A 21266-nucleotide genomic window follows, 5' to 3' on the forward strand; every position below is an offset into this window, starting at 1 on the left:
TGCAACAGAATATATAATGTCAAGTTAAACCCACAGAAAGAACACTCCATTCCATGCATAAATGCTCCTTTTCTTTATACAGAGTCCAGTCATATTAATGTGACCACCGCCTACTTTTGATGTCAACGTTAAATAACCAATCGCAGAAGGCACGTGTCATCAGTCATCTGGTTGCACTCATCATTGTAGAAGGCACGATGGATCAACACAAGCATGCATCTATCCTTGCGGACCATGTTCACCCCTACATGCAAAATGTTTTTCCTCAGGATGATGGCATCTACCAGCAGGACAATGCGACGTGTCATAAAGCTCGCAGTGTACGGGCATGGACGAGGAGCACCAGGATGTTACCGTACTCCCTTGGCCAGCAAATTCCTTAGACTTGAACCCAATCGAGAATCTGTGGGATCACCTCGATCAGGTTGTTCACACCATGGATGCTCAACCGCACAACCTAGCGCAGCTGGTCACGGCATGGCTCAACATCCCAGTGAACATCATCACAACACCCCTTCTCTTCCTGCACGTCTCACAGAGGTCCGATCTGCCAAAGGTGGTTATTCTGGATTTTGACAGGTGGTCACATTAATGTGACCGGTCTGTATTTATTTAGTATGTCATCTCCTGCTGTTCATATGGTGGACTGTAATACAGGAGTAGAGGATGGTCATCATGGAGACTAAACAAAAAAATAAAAAAATCAATCCTGTCGACTATGTTTGGTGTCCTGCTGAATGAAGCTTTTATTGAGGAAGTGGAGTGAGGCCTGATGTGACTACTAGAGAAATAAGGGAGGGTTCACACGGTATAACGTGCCGCGTGATGTGGCACGTAGACGCCACGTGACCTTTTGCGGGCCATTCACGCTCCCATTGATTTCAATGGGAGCGGGGATCGTATGCGCCACGCTATTTTGTGGCCGTGATTTAGCAGACTGGACTGGGGCTTGCCAGGTCTACTGTTAAAGCAGGGATAAGTTGCAGCATCTAAAACAGTAATATTTTCATCTGGCTGTCTTATATTTATTATACTACTAGCTGGTACCCACGACTTCGTCTGCGGTGATTCTAGAAGTGGGTAAACAGGCGCGGGTAAGGTTTTAGTAGTGTGTATAAGGTATGGGATATGAAATGTAACTTTGTATCTTGTTTTTGCTGTAATTCTGAGAATACGTGAGACTTTTGTGTTGAAGTTAATTTGTATTTCAGCTGCTATACGGTGTTCTGAGAAACTGTACATAGTGTCTTTGGGACAGAGGTATTTCAAGTGAATATACTTCGATATACAACATTGTATGATTTGTTATTTTCCGCCAGTACATGTAAGTTTTGGGCACAGGATACTCTTGAGCAAGCAACATAAAGTCTGGCCCTGTGCATGACAGTTTAGTAACTCCATGCGCCTCTTATTAATAGCAATTAACCCCATCATGTCCCTCACATTAACCCTTGTGTAAGAGTTACTGATATGTGAGAGACTTGGAGGTAATAATTAAGTATCTTCATTATTGAGGTCTTTTATTAGTACCTCCATATGTCTCACATATTAGTAACCTTTATATGAGGCACACAGGGGTTAATATTAGGGACATGATGGGGTTTATTCCTATTAATGTGAGGCACATGGAGTTACTAACACTAAACTAATAACCCCAAATGCCTGACATTAATGAGAACAGTAATCCTATGTACCTGTGTGTTTTTCAGTTTCACTTTGCTCGCAGCTTCCTCTCCTCCTTGGGGAATTTTTGCAGGATGCAGACGGCAGGAGCTATCACTATAGCAGGCACAGACCTGAGCGATTAAGCTCCACCCCTCTCAAAGGGGAGTGTCCTTATGCCTCAGCTCTAGCAGAGCACTGAAGGGACGCTTGGACTTCATTTAACTCTTGCAGGTCCTGTGCTGCTGGTGTGCCAGTGAAATATGGCAGGAGTGCCACTCTTGGCACGTGTGCCAGGGGTTGCTGACCTCTGCTGTAGAGGGTAATATGAATTTTGTGGCTTGCTATGGTCCAAAGTGTGTGAGATTGCAGAGATAGTGATGTGAGTTTGGGTTTTGTGGGGGTCCTGGGAAAAACGTATGTGCGCTATTGTGACAAAAAGTAGCCTATTGCGCAATCGAGTGTAGTAACTATGTTTGTGGAAAATTTCAGCCAAATCGGTGGAGCGGGTTTTGCGTGATTGAGGAACAAACATCCAAACATCCAAACACACAAACCCACAAACATCCAAACTCACAAACTAACCATCTACTTCTCTTACATGGTTAATATGTTTTCTAATAACAGCCACTCTGACAATAAAGAAATAGAGGCTGTACCTATGAATCTTACTCATATGAACTAACACCCCTTTCTATATTAAAAATTCATCATTAAATCAAAGGTCTTTAATCCCATACCTGTGCATCCTCAAATGTGTACCTCCCAGGATCTTTAACATTTTGGCTTGTCTTCTCAAAACTGTGGGAGTCTAAATTTATGGCACTTTGCGCCCCAGGGGCCAGAAACTCTTGCCATATTTCCTCTACCCTTTTCGGTACTTCCTGTAAAGGTTGCTTTTTCAGATCCTGGACAACCATCCAAAACCTTTAACATACATAAAAATGGAATTTTACGGTTAGACTCTTAGTTGTATTAACGTGATTGAAGAAACAATGTTGCCATCTAGTGGAAAGCGATGTGAATAGTTATAAATGCTTTCTCCTTATGGTACATAGCACCATATATTATATAGAAATTAAGAATTAGAGATGAGCGAACAGTGTTCTATCGAACACATGTTCGATCGGATATCAGGGTGTTCACCATGTTCGAATCGAATCGAACACCGCGTGGTAAAGTGCGCCAAAATTCGATTCCCCTCCCACCTTCCCTGGCGCCTTTTTTGCACCAATAACAGCGCAGGGGAGGTGGGACAGGAACTACGACACCGGGGGCATTGAAAAAAATTGGAAAAAGTCATTGGCTGCCGAAATCAGGTGACCTCCATTTTAGACGAATAGTGGATTTCAAATCCGGGTCATATGAGAATGTGAACTTTGTGACTATGAGACAGAGATAGCTGTACAGGCAGGGATAGCTAGGGATAACCTTTATTTAGGGGGGAATGTTATTAAAAATAACTTTTTGGGGCTCTATCGGGTGTGTAATTGTGATTTTTGTGAGATAAACTTTTTCCCATAGGGATGCATTGGCCAGCGCTGATTGGCCGAATTCCGTACTCTGGCCAATCAGTGCTGGCCAATGCATTCTAATAGCTTGATGAAGCAGAGTGTGCACAAGGGTTCAAGCGCACCCTCGGCTCTGATGTAGCAGAGCCGAGGCTGCACAAGGGTTCAAGCGCACCCTCGGCTCTGATGTAGGAGAGCCGAGGGTGCACTTGAACCCTTGTGCACCCTCGGCTCTGCTACATCAGAGCCGAGGGTGCGCTTGAACCCTTGTGCACACTCTGCTTCATCAAGCTAATAGAATGCATTGGCCAGCGCTGATTGGCCAATGCATTCTATTAGCCCGATGAAGTAGAGCTGAATGTGTGTGCTAAGCACACACATTCAGCTCTACTTCATCGGGCTAATAGAATGCATTGGCCAGCGCTGATTGGCCGAATTCCGTACTCTGGCCAATCAGCGCTGGCTCTGCTGGAGGAGGCGGAGTCTAAGATCGCTCCACACCAGTCTCCATTCAGGTCCGACCTTAGACTCCGCCTCCTCCAGCAGAGCCAGCGCTGATTGGCCGAATTCCGTACTCTGGCCAATCAGCACTGGCTAATGCATTGTATTGGCGTGATGAAGCAGTGCTGAATGTGTGTGCTTAGCACACACATTCAGCTCTACTTCATCGGGCTAATAGAATGCATTGGCCAATCAGCACTGGCCAATGCATTCTATTAGCGTGAACTGAGTTTGCACAGGGGTTCTAGTGCACCCTCGGCTCTGCTACATCAGATTGCTACATCTGATGTAGCAGTGCCGAGTGTGCATCAGATGTGTAGTTGAGCAAAACTGACTCAGCACTGCTATGTCTCTGCATTCGCATAGGAATGCATTGGCCAGCCTTCGGCCAATCAGCGCTGGCTCTGCCGGAGGAGGCGGAGTCTAAGGTCGGACCTGAATGGAGACTGGTGTGGAGCGATCTTAGACTCCGCCTCCTCCAGCAGAGCCAGCGCTGATTGGTCGAGTTCCGTACTCTGGCCAATCAGCACTGGCCAATGCATTTCTATGGGGAAAAGTTAGCTTGCGAAAATCGCAAACTGACAGGGATTTCCATGAAATAAAGTGACTTTTATGCCCCCAGACATGCTTCCCCTGCTGTCCCAGTGTCATTCCAGGGTGTTGGTATCATTTCCTGGGGTGTCATAGTGGACTTGGTGACCCTCCAGACACGAATTTGGGTTTCCCCCTTAACGAGTTTATGTTCCCCATAGACTATAATGGGGTTCGAAATCCATTCGAACACTCGAACAGTGAGCGGCTGTTCGAATCGAATTTCGAACCTCGAACATTTTAGTGTTCGCTCATCTCTATTAAGAATTATTATATGGATTATTAAAAAGATCAAATGAGCTAGGTAATGCACACATTTAGGTGTGCAAAGAGGATCTGTCATCCAGGCAAATATATCTAAAGTGAACTCATCCGGCTGTAAGATATCCAAATATAGAAAGAAAATCCAGCACTTCCCGACGTCTTAAAAACTTCCAATCTTTATTTTCAATACATTAAAATTGAAACATGGCAACCATCATAGGGTGAAAAAAATATATGGCTACGCGTTTCGGGACACAACTGGTCCCTTCCTCATGGCATACTACAATAATATTCAAACTTCCCTTATAAAGACACCCAACCTTAGAAACTCCTCCCATAAGAACAATTAACCCTTAAATATATATACACATTCCTCTTGTAAACATTACATATAATATATATATTCCATTACAATATCATACACCATACAAATATATTATAATGATCAGCCGTATTTCAACCATACTAGTGATTGACCATATGTTTTATATCCTTCCACTAAAGTCCTATACACATTATGCGATTCCTATCTCTTCTAGACATACCGTCATAGAATTCATCACTCAGAATTACATGAACGTAAATATCGTTAGTACTCCTCACATAATCACAATCAATCCAAAAATTCCATGAACTGTAAAACCCATTAGAATTTTTAATAAATGTTATTACCTTCATTATCCATATTGATATTCCCTCCGATCATGTGACCTCCCATAATACCTCATTCCGGGATCACCTGACTTCCCAAATTCCATCGCTTCTACTCACATATACAGCCCAACACCACTAGGTATGTATACCAGAAGTTCTTATAATCACCTGTTATATGGTCACATGACCGGACCAATATATCACATGACCGGACCAATACATCACACATTCCAATTGGAATGTGTGATGTATTGGTCCGGTCATGTGATATATTGGTCCGGTCATGTGACCATATAACAGGTGATTATAAGAACTTCTGGTATACATACCTAGTGGTGTTGGGCTGTATATGTGAGTAGAAGCGATGGAATTTGGGAAGTCAGGTGATCCCGGAATGAGGTATTATGGGAGGTCACATGATCGGAGGGAATATCAATATGGATAATGAAGGTAATAACATTTATTAAAAATTCTAATGGGTTTTACAGTTCATGGAATTTTTGGATTGATTGTGATTATGTGAGGAGTACTAACGATATTTACGTTCATGTAATTCTGAGTGATGAATTCTATGACGGTATGTCTAGAAGAGATAGGAATCGCATAATGTGTATAGGACTTTAGTGGAAGGATATAAAACATATGGTCAATCACTAGTATGGTTGAAATACGGCTGATCATTATAATATATTTGTATGGTGTATGATATTGTAATGGAATATATATATTATATGTAATGTTTACAAGAGGAATGTGTATATATATTTAAGGGTTAATTGTTCTTATGGGAGGAGTTTCTAAGGTTGGGTGTCTTTATAAGGGAAGTTTGAATATTATTGTAGTATGCCATGAGGAAGGGACCAGTTGTGTCCCGAAACGCGTAGCCATATATTTTTTTCACCCTATGATGGTTGCCATGTTTCAATTTTAATGTATTGAAAATAAAGATTGGAAGTTTTTAAGACGTCGGGAAGTGCTGGATTTTCTTTCTATATTTGGATATCTTACAGCCGGATGAGTCCACCAGCTTCCGTGCACACCGACACAGGACTTAAGGACATTGAGAGGGGTGAGCTGAAAATACTTAATTCCTTTTTTGTATATCTAAAGTGACCCTAAGTTTCTCAATAAAAATTCTAAGTAAATACTTAGTGCATAGTAAAAAACGCTTCCCATTCACTTCTATTGCTTTCTTCAGGCGGAAAACGCCTGAAGAAAGGTCATGTCGCTTCTTTTTCTCTGCTAGCAGAAAAATCTGCTAGCAGAAAAAAAAAAGCTACCAGTCTACATAGACTAACATTGTATGGAGGAGGATTATGACGTGGAGTCCGCTGTCAAAATCCTCCTCCATGTCCCCATGTGAACTAGCCCTTAACTACAGGCAAAGAAAAAAAACCTGCTCGTCTGAGCAACTAACTAAACAGTAGGTTAACCTAACTATACGTGTGACTTACTTCCAGCCACACGAACAAAACAAAGTGCAATATTGTCTTACTGGACTCAGGGTTACAGGACAGAACCATACACCTCTTTTCACCTCATAGAACTGCACTGCAATGCAGGAGCTGCAGCCTTTTTCTGGCCCAGTAGTGAGCCAAGGATCTACAACTGGGCTGAGGCCTACTGCAGATCCACCCTGGACCACACATATGACAGAAACCTGGGGCTGATATATCTGGACTTCAGCACTCTGCTTGTCACCTTCTGACAGGGACCTTAGTCTTAGTCTAAGGCCTCACGGGATGACCTGCAGCAAAAAAGCGCTGCAGGAAAAACCGCGGCAGCAATGCATTGTACAGTCATGGCCAAAAGTTTTGAGAATGATACAAATATTAATTTTCACAAAGTCTACTGCTTCAGTTTTCCTAATGGCAATTTGCATATACTCCATAATGTTATAAAGAGTGATCAGCTTAACAGCAATTACTTGCAAAGTCAATATTTGCCTAGAAAATGAACTTTATCCCCCAAAACACATTTCAACATCATTGCAGCCCTGCCTTAAAAGGACCAGCTAACATCGTTTCAGTGATTGCTCCATTAACACAGGTGTGGGTGTTGATGAGGACAGGGCTGGAGATCAATCTGTCATGATTAAGTAAGAATGACACCACTGGACACTTTAAAAGGAGGCTGGTGCTTGGCATCATTATTTCTCTTCTGTTAACCATGGTTATCTCTAAAGAAACACGTGCAGTCATCATTGCACTGCACAAAAATGGCCTAACAGGGAAGAGTATCGCAGCTAGAAAGATTGCACCTCAGTCAACAATCTATCGCATCATCAAGAACTTCAAGGAGAGAGGTTCCATTGTTGGCAAAAAGGCTCCAGGGCACCCAAGAAAGACCAGCAAGCTCCAGGACCGTCTCTTAAAAGTGTTTCAGCTGCGGGATCGGGCTACCAGCAGTGCAGAGCTTGCTCAGGAATGGCAGCAGGCAGGTGTGAGTGCATCTGCACGCACTGTGAGGCGGAGACTCTTGGAGCAAGGCCTGGTCTCAAGGAGTGCAGCAAAGAAGCCACTTCTCTCCAGAAAAAACATCAGGGACAGACTGATATTCTGCAAAAGGTACAGGGAGTGGACTGCTGAGGACTGGGGTAAAGTCATTTTCTCTGATGAATCCCCTTTTCGATTGTTTGGGACATCTGGAAAACAGCTTATTCGGAGAAGACGAGGTGAGCGCTACCACCAGTCTTGTCTCATGCCAACTGTAAAGCATCCTGAAACCATTCATGTGTGGGGTTGCTTCTCAGCCAAGGGAATCGGCTCTCTCACAGTCTTGCCTAAAAACACAGCCATGAATAAAGAATGGTACCAGAATGTCCTCCAAGATCAACTTCTCCCAACCGTCCAAGAGCAGTTTGGCGATCAACAATGCCTTTTCCAGTATGATGGAGCACCTTGCCATAAAGCAAAGGTGATAACTAAATGGCTCAGGGAACAAAACATAGAGATTTTGGGTCCATGGCCTGGAAACTCCCCAGATCTTAATCCCATTGAGAACTTGTGGTCAATCATCAAGAGACGGGTGGACAAGCAAAAACCTACAAATTCTGACAAAATGCAAGCATTGATTGTGCAAGAATGGACTGCTATCAGTCAGGATTTGGTCCAGAAGTTGATTGAGAGCATGCCAGGGAGAATTGCAGAGGTCCTGAAGAAGAAGGGTCAACACTGCAAATATTGACTTGCTGCATTAACTCATTCTAACTGTCAATATAAGTGTTTGTTACTCATAATATGATTGTAATTATATTTCTGTGTGTGATAAAAACATCTGACAAACACACATAAAAACCAGAGGGCAGCCGATCATGTGAAAATATAATATTTGTGTCATTCTCAAAACTTTTGGCCATGACTGTAGTTCTTCCCACAGCACTTTAGACAGAAAGTTCGCAGAGTTTTCCTCTGCAGACTTTTTGTTACAATTATACCTATGGGGAAACCGCCGGCATTTCCATAGGTATAATTGACATGCTGCGATTTCCAAAGCCGCACCAGTTTTGGAAATGACAGCGTGTCTGCACCACGGTTTTTAATGCAAAGCAGGCATGGCATTCGCTAGAATCCCATCCACTTTGCCCTTACTGTAAAACGCAGCGATTTTTCCAGTGGCGTTTCTGCCATGGGCAAATAGCAGCGTTTCCGTCCCGTGGGGCCCCAGCCTTAAATAGATTTCCAGGATTAGAAAAAATGGATACGTATTTTTGGCTACCTATTGAAATATTCCAAATAATACTCCAGTACACTAGGTCTTCCTTTTACTAAATATTTAATCATATGCAAACAGCTGAAATGAAGACAGAGCAATAATATAAATTCACAAACCTGAGGTTTTCAGAACTAAACTCTGACTCCAAAAAGCGAAGGAATTGCTCTCGTCCTACTGGGTCTTTAAGCATTTCATCCAGGGAGAACCCCCACCTCTTCACACGCTGCTGAGTTGGCTCTTTGCTTTTAGCGATGAAAAAAAAGTAGACATTGATTCTGTTAAAATACTGACACGTCCATGCTTTCACAATATAGTGCAATACTACAACAGAGATGGAAATAATATTAAGACCCTTAAAGGAGTATTCCCATCTCACACTTTTACATCACAGCCACAGGATATGCTATAATGTGCAACAGATGCGGATCCCATCTCTAGGACCTGTATCTATATTGAGAACAAAGGTAACCCTGATCCCCCATTTTGGAGTCAGTGAAAATAGAGAGGTATCCATCCATGAGTGGCTTTCTCCATTCATGGACATGGGAGGGTCAAAACTGTTGAGGCTGTTTCTCACATAAGCATGAATGAAGATAGCCATGCATATGTGGACACTTCTGCTTTCTCAGCTTTAGCAAGATGGTGACCAAAGGTGGGACACACATGTGTTGCACATTCATAGCATATCCTGTACATATAAGAAGGGAATAGACTTTCATCAGTCTGGGTGAGAAGCAAAGAACTGACTGGTTAAAAGACTGGGGAGCGTTGCAGCAGTGGATTCTGAGCACGAGTCCCCTTTCCTTTTCACACTCTGTCCCTGCTTTCCACTATTTTTCCTGTACAGCCCCAATTATACTATAGCTGAACTCTTACCGCTCTTACCCCATTCCCCAGTATTTGGCAAACTGGTTCTTCCCCTGCCCCTCCCGATCCCAATGATCTGCAGTCAGCCTGGAGTGTCTGGAATCACATGATGTTTCCTGATTTCAGCCCCACAGGCAATCTAACGTCAAGCCCCAGGAAAGAATATGTAATGATAGGAGGGTAGCAGGAGTAAAACAGAAGTTACAGGAAGGAGGGAGCAGGGGTAAAACAAACCCCCAGATACTGCTAGGGAAGAGGGGAGTGTGGACAAGTGAGGAGAAATAAGGGTAAGTTCACACAGAGTTTTTTTGTCAGGATTTTGAGGCCATATTCACCTCAAAATCCTGACTAAAAAGATGGCTCCCGTTGAAATCAATGGGAGCCGCTCAGGAGTTTTTTCCGGAAGGCAACTTGTTCCGATCTGATCCAAAAAACTCTGTGTGAACTTACCCTAAAGATCCACCAATGCTAAGGAGAGGACATAAGCAGCAGCTGGTACACAAGTGTCCCTGCTGTCAGTGGCTAGAAAAGACAAATTCTAGATTCTATGCACCTTGCTGCAAGTACATAAGACTACAAATAAGGGTATAGTGTACTCAAGGTTGTCACTTCTGCTGTCTGTGGGTAACTATTGACAGAGAAGTGCCTTTGCCAGTATCTCCTATTATACTTGGCAATTAGTCTGCCTAATACTGTTCACCATATAAATAAGGGAATGTCTATTCCTCACACCAGATATAGGCACTAGAGATGAGTGAGTATATTTGATTGAATACCTCCCCTCCATAGACATTGGTGTTTAAAAAAAAAAAAAGGCGCCAGGGGAGGTTGGAGGGGAAACGAATATTTCCCGCCTTTCCGCATGGTATTCGACTGAGTACACCAATAACTATGCTAATGGTGGTTTTTCATTAAATACTACTATTCGATGGAATAGTAGTATTAGATCAAATACTATTCGCTAATCTCTAATAGGCACCAAACAGACACCGATTAATATTTGCCTAACCTATACATACAGTACTATATATATATATACTGGGCAGAAACCAACCTAACATGGGCATTGACAATGTGAACAGAAGGAGTGCACAATGTCCTGACGCTGCTAGTATTTCCTACATTCCTGTTACTCTATCTGTGATGATGAGAGAACCCAGACACAGCTTTCCAGCAGTCAGGAAAACATCCTTCTTTCTCACGATCCTGCAGTGGGGAGAAGAAGGAGTGGGGCTACCTGGAATGGAGATGTTGCTGGACACAGGCCTTAACTGAGATGAAGACCTTGATTCTTTGTCACATCTATGGAGTCAGCTAAGAGAGCTGAATGTGTCCATTATCAGTACAGAAGATCTCCAATCTACAAAGTGCTGCAGAAAAAGGAGCCCATTGAAGTCAATGGGAGGCTTTTTTTCAGCGCTGAAATTCCACACCAAAATCCTCACCATTTTCCTCCGTGTGAATGGACCCTCAGGGTAAGTTTTTTGGATTGGAAGCGTTCCGATCCAAAAGCTGGGTCGCCACGACTGAAAACCAGTGCACTACCATGGCATCCAGCCGTGTGCTCCGCTCCGGATTAAGCCCAATGAATGGGCCTAGTTCAGAGAAGGCAATTACGGCCTCAAAATCCTGACCAAAAAACAGCGTGAACTTACCCTAAGCATGCTATACATCATTCCACTGACCCATACATGTGAATGAATAAACCTGGACCACAAAAGGGATAAAATTAGGATCTGCCTTGTGCTTTGTGGAATGGACTCACGGCCCCCACACCCACCTGTAAAAATCACAGCTTTGTGCATGCAGCCGTAGAAATTAATGGGAGAGTGTACTATCTGTTAAATAATGGATTGGGTGATAAAATTTTATGCGCTTCCCATTCCTCATTATTTTATATCAACATGCATTTTGTCCCTTTGCACTACCAATGCTCATAACCCTTGTGTTGGTTTATGTTTTTTTTTTTTATACCTTTTTTTCCCTATACATACTGACTTTTCTTGTCTAACACTTTCTGTGACTTGTATTTCCTTGCGTTTTTGTGCCATTTTTTATTATTGTATTGATGCCCTTCATATTTTTTGTTACAGCCATTATTCAACAGTTACTATAAAAAATAGATAGCATATCAATGAAAAATGCAGTTGTGTGCATGGCGCCTACGGAGCCTTTTCGCTAATATATCAAACCTAATTTCTCCAGTCTCTTATTATAAGTGACACGTTACATCTCATTTAATATTCTAGTTGCTCGCCTCTGAAAACCCTTCAGTCCTCCTACATCCCTTTTAGAATATAGGATTTGTTGGTGTCACAAAAGCTAACGCAATATTTTGTTGGGTGTGTATGATCTCCAATTAAATGTAAGTACTAGGTTTTCTTGGCCAGATCACAGGGTGTCCCACTGGAAGGAGACCAGGAAAACAATCGGCTGTAACTCCAAAACTATTAAACACATTTTAATGAAGTTTGGTCAAAACATGGATTACTCCATGATACTCTGGAACTCCTTATATGCTGGAAATGTTCTCTGTTTATGACTAAATATGTATAAACTTGATGTTCCATATTGTTGAAAGATGTTGCAAGCGTGTCCGGTGTTACTAAAAATGATCCAATCTCCCTAAAAATGCTTAACTTTCAGATATGGATGCATTGAAAGTGTGGCAAGTTGCCAGTGCTAATTTACTCCTCATTCAATTGATTTACAAATGTATGGTAAACCTCATGCACTGCACTGGTCACAGTACTGTTAAAAAGGTGGAGTCGATTATGTTCTGCCATGACTTTCACCTATCCGCATCGGCGTATTCTGAAAAGTGAAGCCATTCTACACCTGTAAACTATGCAACAACAAGAATTCTCTTGGAAGCATTGTTGGCAACAAATGCTTCAAACCAATAGCAGTACACAAAGCATTTGTTTTTATCAGGACCTTCATTTCATGCACCGCAGTCACTTGATATGTGTAAAGACGATTCATTTTGTAGAATTTTCACATGTGCCCTTGGATGTCCCCATCTGCTGAATCAATTTGTGTAGACTTTCTTGTAGAAGTCAACAACCTGTCTTCAATGTTCTGCACCATTTCATGTGTGTTTAACCATAAACCAAGGACACTTCCAACACATGTTCCTGATTCTCACAGAGAAATGAATGTTTTGAGTGAAATTTATACAAAACTTATTTTATGAAATTTTCCAGGGCTTCCAGTAAGTGGGACTCCATCCTGTATATGAAAATAGAATACTAAATATATTAGTAATAAAATGATGAAAAACAAAAGTTATGATCTTTCTCTCTGATTGCATAACATTTGCTGATAAACATTTATATAAAAATAATATATAAACACATTTACATAAAATAAAGTGGAACTTTATTTGTTGACTAAGTACTGACATAGGACCTGTTCATACTTTGCAAAATGAAGAGAAATTTCAGGCAGACGTGTGCCTCAAATTCCTTTTCATTTCCATCCCAACTCCCTAATCAGTAAGGGCTCGTTCACATCTGCGCCCAGGTGTCCGTTCTGCAGGTTTCCGTTTCCTGCACAAAACAGAGGCAGGACATGGAAACCTGCAGGACTCTTTCATACCCATTCATTTGAATGGGTGAGAAAGCTGTCCGGCCGTGAGTAGCGGTGAGCGTTTTATGCTCTCCGCCGCGAAACAGGTTTTTTTAATCCGGACACAGAGTAGGACATGCAGTACTCTGTGTCCGGATTAAAAAAAAACGGTTTTGCGGCGGAGAGCATAAAACGCTCACCGCCGCTCCCGGCTGGACCCTGGTCTGTGGTTTCCGTCTTCTTGCATGCAGAAGGCGGAAACCACAGAACGGAGAACAGAATGCAGGTGTGAACCTAGCGTAAGAAGTTTCGTGCTGCAGACTCTATGTCTGAATCAGGGTGCAGTTGAAAACAATGGGAAACAGAAATAGGATGGAGTCTAGCATGTGAACGGGACCTTAGTATGAAGTTGATACTGATTGGTTAGTGTAACTATGTATAAATCACTTTATATATAAATATCAGTCTAAATAGCATGCATAATCATAACCTTAAGGTCCAATGTAGCGGACCACAGCCAAAAAGTACTGCAGGAAAAAATTGCAGAAATGCATCATAGTTTTTTCCACTGCACTTTTTACAGCAAGTCCATGGAGTTTTCCTCTATATACTTTCTGCTTCCATTAAACCTATCCGGAAACTGCCAGCATTTCCGTAGGTATAATTCACATGCTGCGATTTCCAAAAATGCCATGGTTTTGGGTATCGCAGCATTTCTGCTGCAAGCATTTTTCTGCAATGTGTGGATGGGATTTGCTAGAAACCCATCCACTTTGCAAGGACTGTAAAATGCATCGCTTTTGCCAAACCACAACATTTACGCCACGTGGGATTACAGCCAAAAAACATCCACAATGTATACCTCATTTCTAAATCCCAGAAGGTTGTGTCATCACTTATCCATGGATTGGAAGGATCAGGCGGGGTAAGGAAAGGATCATACTCTGTGTATTGTTCGGAAAAAGCAATAAAGCTGCATATGACAGAAAATTTAGAAGTTATTAAATGTTACACTATGTACAAACATGTATTCTTTCATGATGAAAGAATATTACAGAGCTCTATATTACAGCTAATGGGGAACAGTACACTACGACCTCTGACTGCCCATTGATAGAGGTCTAATGGTTGGGCGAGTCCAGATGTGTGTGTCACGGGATAGTAATTTTGAAATATTGTATCACAAAGTGATATGTTAGATATGTCTATGTGCGGACACCCAGTGTGTTTTGATTTGCAGTAATTCAAGGTTTTTTCTAACATGTTGTGATAGTAGATTAAATGGTTTAGTGAGAAACTGGAGTATGAAACCAAATAGTTAAAGGGAGTCTACCATCACTATTACATTTATTAACCCTTTTGTTTGTGTTATAGGAGCCATCGGTTAAAAATTAAATATACTTTTGTTGTCTCAAAGTGAAATTTTGCTGCAGAGAAAATGACATTTGAAACCATAAACAAATTACGTTTTGGGTACACCCTGGGTGTGGATTCACCTGTCTATGCACTAATTGTCAGTTCAGACATCTTTACACTCTCACTGCATGATTGACATGTCCTGCAGGAACCTTCCTTACGGCTCCCTGCAGCATGTGCAGTACTGACTGCTTTCTTTTCCCTGGAATCCACCACCATACTGCGCATGCACCAGACACTGAAACTAAATTTTATATGGATTTAAACTCCATTTTCTCTGTAGCAATAAAAAACACCAAAGATATGTATAAATCTCATGAACAAATATTTATAGCTTATCTTAAGCTTCCAATAAGCATTGCACTGTATCTGTATGGGGTACAGCATCTCATGTTTGGGGACTTTGTGAAAATACAGGCAGGAAGTGTATATAGCATTGTTTCATTGCTTACTGACAGCGATTAAAAAAAAAATAATACCTCCAGCACTTGAAAGATTTACAACTGTGTTCACATACTGTGGTAATGTCATCAAAAATGTGACATTCCCATTTTTTGTGAACAAAGCAATGTATTTTTCAATGGCTGCCAGTAAGTAAAATAAAAGTATCCACACTGCCTGCACTGTCTCGCAGTCCACATACATTAGATACTACAGACTGTAACATTCACATAGAAGACAAGAGCAGTGCTGGTGTTTTTGCCAGCTAGCCACACTGATGACAGTCACAGTGTGACATACACTGGGAGTCCACCAAAATCTCTGTAATCTGTCATGGTGTTTCTGCTACTGCGCACAGATTTGACATGACAACAGGCAGTAGCAAGCAAGTTATAAGACAGCTGGACTTCAAAAACATAATTTAGAGAAAATAATATGTTTTGCACTTTGGCTACCATAAGAGCAATTCATGACCAACTTACCTGTCAGCTACTTTGGACATCTTTAAACAATGTCGATCTATCTGAACATTCAGAAAATCTATCTACAAACAAAACAAAAAACATCTCACGTTAGTTCATTTTAGAAGTGCAAATACATATATTATTATCCTTAAAGGGGTTGTCTGGGATAAAAGCTAATTCCTATACTAATCTAATCACCATCCCCTACCTACTTTATAAATAACATAAATTTATCAAAAATGTATATTTACCAATTTTTACCCAGGGACATTTTCTGATTAAAAGTGACGTTCCGTTACCCTGAAACCTTCCCCCCATCATACTTACCTCTCTTCCTTCCAGAATTCCTCCTGCTGGACGGCTCCTCCATTTTTTCTGACTGCTGGCACATGCAATAGTCCCGGCGCTGCTCTGTACTCTGCAGCTGACTATCTACCTCTTCTGCACAGACGTGGGAGCAGAAGAAGAGGTGGATTGTCAGCTGCAGAGCACAGAGCAGTGCAGGGACTATTGCAGACACTGGCAGTATCAGAAAACCCAAACAAAGGGTTGTACCTAGTATCAGTCTGTTTTCCTTCAGTGTAGTTTTTTTTTTTTTTTTTTAAATGTCTATAGCTGTCATTAGTTTAGGAGCATAGAGCGTAACTTTTTATGTGTATGAATCATATGCAGCAAGTTTCTAAACTCCCCCTTGTGGACGCTACCAACAAACAGAATTTTATCATTTAAGGTGTAGCAAATGAGAAGCATAAAAGTGCTGCAGGAAAAAGCATTGCGTGTTCTCTCCCAGTACTTTCCACAGAAAGTGACAGGGGATAACTTGCCTTCAAGAGAAAACCTCTTTAAAGGGCAAGGTTCCGGTCCAAAAGATGGGTAGCCGCGACTGAATGCCGCTGCACTGCACCGGCATCCAGTCACGCACTCCGCTCCCGATTAGGCCTAATGAATGGGCCTAGTTGGGAGGAGGGAGTGTCTTCAAGCCGAATCGCGAGGCGACTCAGCCTAAAGAATAAGCATCTCGCTTCTTTTTCCGGGAGTCACAACAAGCCAGCTCCCGGAAAAAAAACACCTGAACGGCTCCCATTGATTTCAATGGGATACGCCTTTTTGGTCGGGATTTTGAGGTGAATACGGCCTCAAAATCCTGACCAAAAATCTCCGTGTGAACTTACCCTAAGAGGAGGAGGAAAGAATTTGTAGCTCTGCATAAGAAACATAGATGTGACCACTATAAAGGCATCTTAAAGGGGCTGTCCTACTATTCAGTGACAAGACTGAACCAATCACTGGGGCCTCTACAACACCTCGTAAAAGTATCAGTACAATAATTAATGTTAGGATTGTGAAAACAACCCTTTTTTTAGTTTAAGAATGTATAACTGTGCACAGGGAAAAGAACAAATCTCACCTATTAAAGGGGTTTTCCCAGCAGTAAGGATCTTGCAGATAGGTGATAATTGACATAATTAACATAAGACAACACACCAAGATGGTAATGTTGAATTGCAGCAAAACTGTAGTAATTTCTCAGATCAATTATTACCAGTGTGGTCTTATTAAATACTGGGTCTTGCCACAAGAGGATGTAAAATTCCTTCCCCTGCTGCCCTATGAAAAGGCTATCAGATGCTAATTTTGGATAGTTTACCTCTTGGTGAGAGAATGGTGAATGCTAGACATGCCTCTACAACTCATTCCAAGATATTTTGCCCCGTTAACAGGCTTTGAGATGGAGCACACTGATGGACTAAGAAGAATGTCCCTGTCCATCTGCCCCCAGTTTAATGCCCCCTTCATTTGTACATTTTTTTCCCCTATCAGTATGCTTTTGTAGAATGGGAGGAAATCCACGCAAACATGGGGAAAACATACAAACTCCTTGCAGATGTTGTTCCTGAGGGGATTCGAGCCCAGGACTCCAGCACTGCAAGGCTGCAGTGCTAACCACTGAGCCACCGTGTTGCCCCTTAAACTGCCCACAGTTTAATGTCCCCCCTTCATCTGTCATCAATTTAACATAACTAAACACTTATACTCCTCTCTCCTTGCTCCCTTGCTGCTCTGTAAAGCCTTTTTTTCCTAAACTGTTCAGGGAGCTGCAGGCGCAATGTGAGAGACATCATCACATTGTGCCTACAACTTCCAGGGCTGGAGCACACAGGAATGTGCATCAAACAAAGTGGTGAAACAGGAGCTGTCTGCGGAAGGCTCCTGCTTCACCACTGTATTTAACTCATCTGCCTTCTCCAGAGTAGATGAGTTGATACTGGGACATTCCTCCTGCCGATACTGGACCCTAAACTGTCCTGCTGAATCCGGGACAGTTGGAAGGTATGGCTTCAGCATTCTATGAGTGTGCAGGATCTACAGCTCTAATATCTGTGACCAAATGTGCCGCAGGATACAGGACCTGTATGCCTCCATATCTCACATGATACCCAGGCTAGAGGTGACCCAACAGGGTAATAGAGCATGCTTTTAAGTTGTCCAGTGTTCCCTAATAACTTTATCCTTTTGCTCTAATATTGTAATCCCTTACATATTTCATGATTACAATTGCATATAAAAAAGTTTAATTTGATACTCTTTTGTCAAAGAGAATATTTTACTGATGTACTAACCTGCCTTCGCAAGTCATCTTTTGTCGTTTTCCTAATCACATGAGAAGCCATGTGTACTGGGCTTTGTGACTGTGAGTCCTCTGATACACCATATACAGACTGAAAAAAAGACAAGAGCATAAAGAAAGATTATTATTTAGACAAACTGACTAGCAAAGGCAAAAAATATCATAATATATATACACATTAATATACATTATAAGATATGTATATGATTGTTATTACAATAGCAAGTTACTGCTAGCTAGATGCTTTTTTTTCCTTCTGGGTATGCTCTTATATATTATGTATCTGTTGTTTCAAAGTTTTCTTGCAAATACGTAATGAAAGCTGTAGTAAGAATCTTTGTCATATCTATTTGTGGAAAAATGCTTCCTTCTCCACTTATCAGACTCCTCTTCTCCTTCTCTTGCCTTTGCACTCATTTCTGACCTGCAATTCATTGATAAAATCTGTCTTCAGAAAGGCAAAGATGAGATGAATTTTCAGCTTCACTGGAGGACCAACTTATAGTTGCTGCCCATAGGCGTTTATAACGAAGGGAAAAAGGAGAAGGCTGGGTTCACACGGGGGGTTTTGGGACCAGATTTTGATGCGGAATCCGTGTCCGAATCCCGCTCAAAAAAACGCCTCCCATTGAAATCAATGGTAGTCGGTCATTTCCGCCTGAAGAAGCAACCTGCCCTTTCTTCAGGCAGATTCTGCAGCTGTTTCAGCCGCGAACGTCCGCCTTGTGACTCCTCCCTCCCGACTAGGCCCATTTGTTTGGGCCTAATCTGGAGCGGAATTCTGTGACTGGATGCCGTTGCACTGCACTGGCATCCAGTTGCAGCTAGCTATTTTTTTGGACCAGAATCTGAGGCAGCCTCTGCGTCAAATTTCAGTCCAAAGAACTCACGTGTGAACTTACCTGAAGAGTGCAACTGCAGTGATAGAGAGAAGCAGACACACAGAATGCCATTGGTTCTCCAATGCTTTAGTTAATAAATAAGGATAAACAAAACCTCTGACATATGATAAGAATCCTTATTTTGTCTGACTCTTTTCTTTGTTTAAAGACATGAAGAAACTGTTTCTTTGTTTGAAGGTATATAAATAAGTAATCTTATGGTATACTGATCTGCCTGATCTTTGCCATCCCTAGAGGTATTGCTGAAATTCGAATGGCTTTGTTGCTCTGTTTTTATTTTATTTTTCTGTTTGCTTTTAGATATATACCGTAACAAGAATTATATGAAATTTCCCTGTTGTACAAGTAAATGTTATAATAAAATAAGCTCTGTTGGCATCATCATCTGGGGGTCTGTTTTATGGATTGAAACGGAAAATAATGGATGTTTCTACTTCAATCCATTTACTTCATTGACTTCTCAATGGTAAATGTAACAGAACATAAGGTTTCCATTTTTTCCTAAATGTTTTCTGTTTTTACTCCGTAAGAGATCCAGGCAAATATTTCCCTTCTATCTAAAACATCTTTTAAGATCCTTTTATCTACACTTCATTAAGAATTTATTCACATAGGCTTCATCTTCAAAGACATCGTCCTGCTGTTCTTACCTATTAGCTCTGCATTAGAACCTCAAATTGGAAATCATCACTTTAATTTCCTAGAATGAAACCCTGAGGCACTGGGAGGGAAAGAAGTAAACTGGGTAAAGAAAGCCATACGTATTACGTACCACAGTGCTATTCCTAGCTTTGACATCATCAGATGCTATGGTGAAAGTCCATTCATACGTTTCTAATTATAAAACGTCCTAACAACTTCACTGTTTATATCTGATAGTATTTCCCTCTCTCACCTTCCCAAAATAGTCTACAGATCTATAGCATTATTTGGTCAACCAGGAGTTGCAGTAAAACTGGGAAATGAATGCAACGTCAAAGGGAAAAAGTAGAACAATAATATCATGATTTAGAACATGGTTAGATCACCACGAAGAACCTTGTGTATTTGTACAGGTATACCTTTTTAACCTTCTGGGGATTCTTCATTCGACGGCACTTTCTTATGTCCATTTCTGTGGTATTCACACATCCAGGCTAAATGAATAGATCACAAATGTGTTCATGTAGTAAGAACAACATAAATACGTTCACGGCAGGTCCATAACAAAGCAATTAAAACCATACTCAATGTTTTGTTGATATGATGCTATTTTCTGTCGAACGTTGGTGTCATTTCCAGGAATAATTTACTGTGTACCGTGATATGCATAAATGACTTGCTGATTTCCTTAGGAGATAATGCACTTCACATCCTTACGACTCATTTAGTCATAATTCCTATCACATTTGCATCTAGATCTTTTAACCCAGAACATGCATCTATAGTGCAGATTGACCTTTGCAGCTAGAACATAGGGAACATGTGCTTGAATATTCACTGCCATTCTGGTGTTTTTTTTCCGTATGCAAATGAGTCTTCAGAAAACATGGGTGTTCCCCTTTGCACAAAAAGCACAGGGGCATCCCCTATTCTGTCTGAAGACTCTCTAGCGACACCTACATCATATTCTCCTGACTGCCTCTTTGCCGCATCTTCAGCCGAAAGAGACGACTGCGAAAGTCTGTCGGCCGTTTTCTTGTGGCCGAACGGACGCTTGTGTAAGAACGCCCCCTGTGCTTTCTGAAGATTCATTTGCAAACGGTGAAAAAAGACGAATAAACACCGTAACAGTGGCACGGATCAGAATAATAAAAGTAGGAGAAGAATATCATTTCTTAAGGCTATACCGACATGGTCTTAGTTCAAAAAGGGATTCTAATGATAGAATCCCTTTAATAAATCACTATTGTATCTGCAAAAATGGAAATAATTATAACCATATTAAAAATTCAGACTGTCCTAAAATATTGTATTCGGTGGGGCTGCTTCTGTATATTTACAGTTTCAGCAGGGACAATGCCTGTGACACTAAATTTTACACTATGCTAAACTTTTAGCAAATAATTTTAGCTCTAATTTATCTGGGCGAGTTGGTCAT

At 41.4% G+C, this 21266-nt stretch overlaps 1 protein-coding gene across 2 annotated transcripts in view; it reads right to left on the reverse strand.

Moving 5' to 3' along the window:
- The window catches only part of RGS6 (regulator of G protein signaling 6), a 329404-nt gene that overhangs the window by 31798 nt on the left and 276340 nt on the right, over window positions 1-21266 (reverse strand). For both annotated transcript variants that reach the window (XM_075282891.1, XM_075282890.1), the window contains exons 10-15: window positions 20248-20322; window positions 18277-18375; window positions 15674-15735; window positions 14197-14307; window positions 9014-9139; window positions 2403-2589 (exon numbers count right to left, since the gene is read on the reverse strand). In XM_075282891.1, coding sequence (XP_075138992.1) covers window positions 2403-2589; window positions 9014-9139; window positions 14197-14307; window positions 15674-15735; window positions 18277-18375; window positions 20248-20322 — 660 coding nt within the window. The remainder of the gene's footprint in view (window positions 1-2402; window positions 2590-9013; window positions 9140-14196; window positions 14308-15673; window positions 15736-18276; window positions 18376-20247; window positions 20323-21266) is intronic.

This window comes from Leptodactylus fuscus, chromosome 7 (genome assembly GCF_031893055.1).
Source record: "Leptodactylus fuscus isolate aLepFus1 chromosome 7, aLepFus1.hap2, whole genome shotgun sequence".
Lineage (NCBI taxonomy): Eukaryota > Metazoa > Chordata > Amphibia > Anura > Leptodactylidae > Leptodactylus > Leptodactylus fuscus.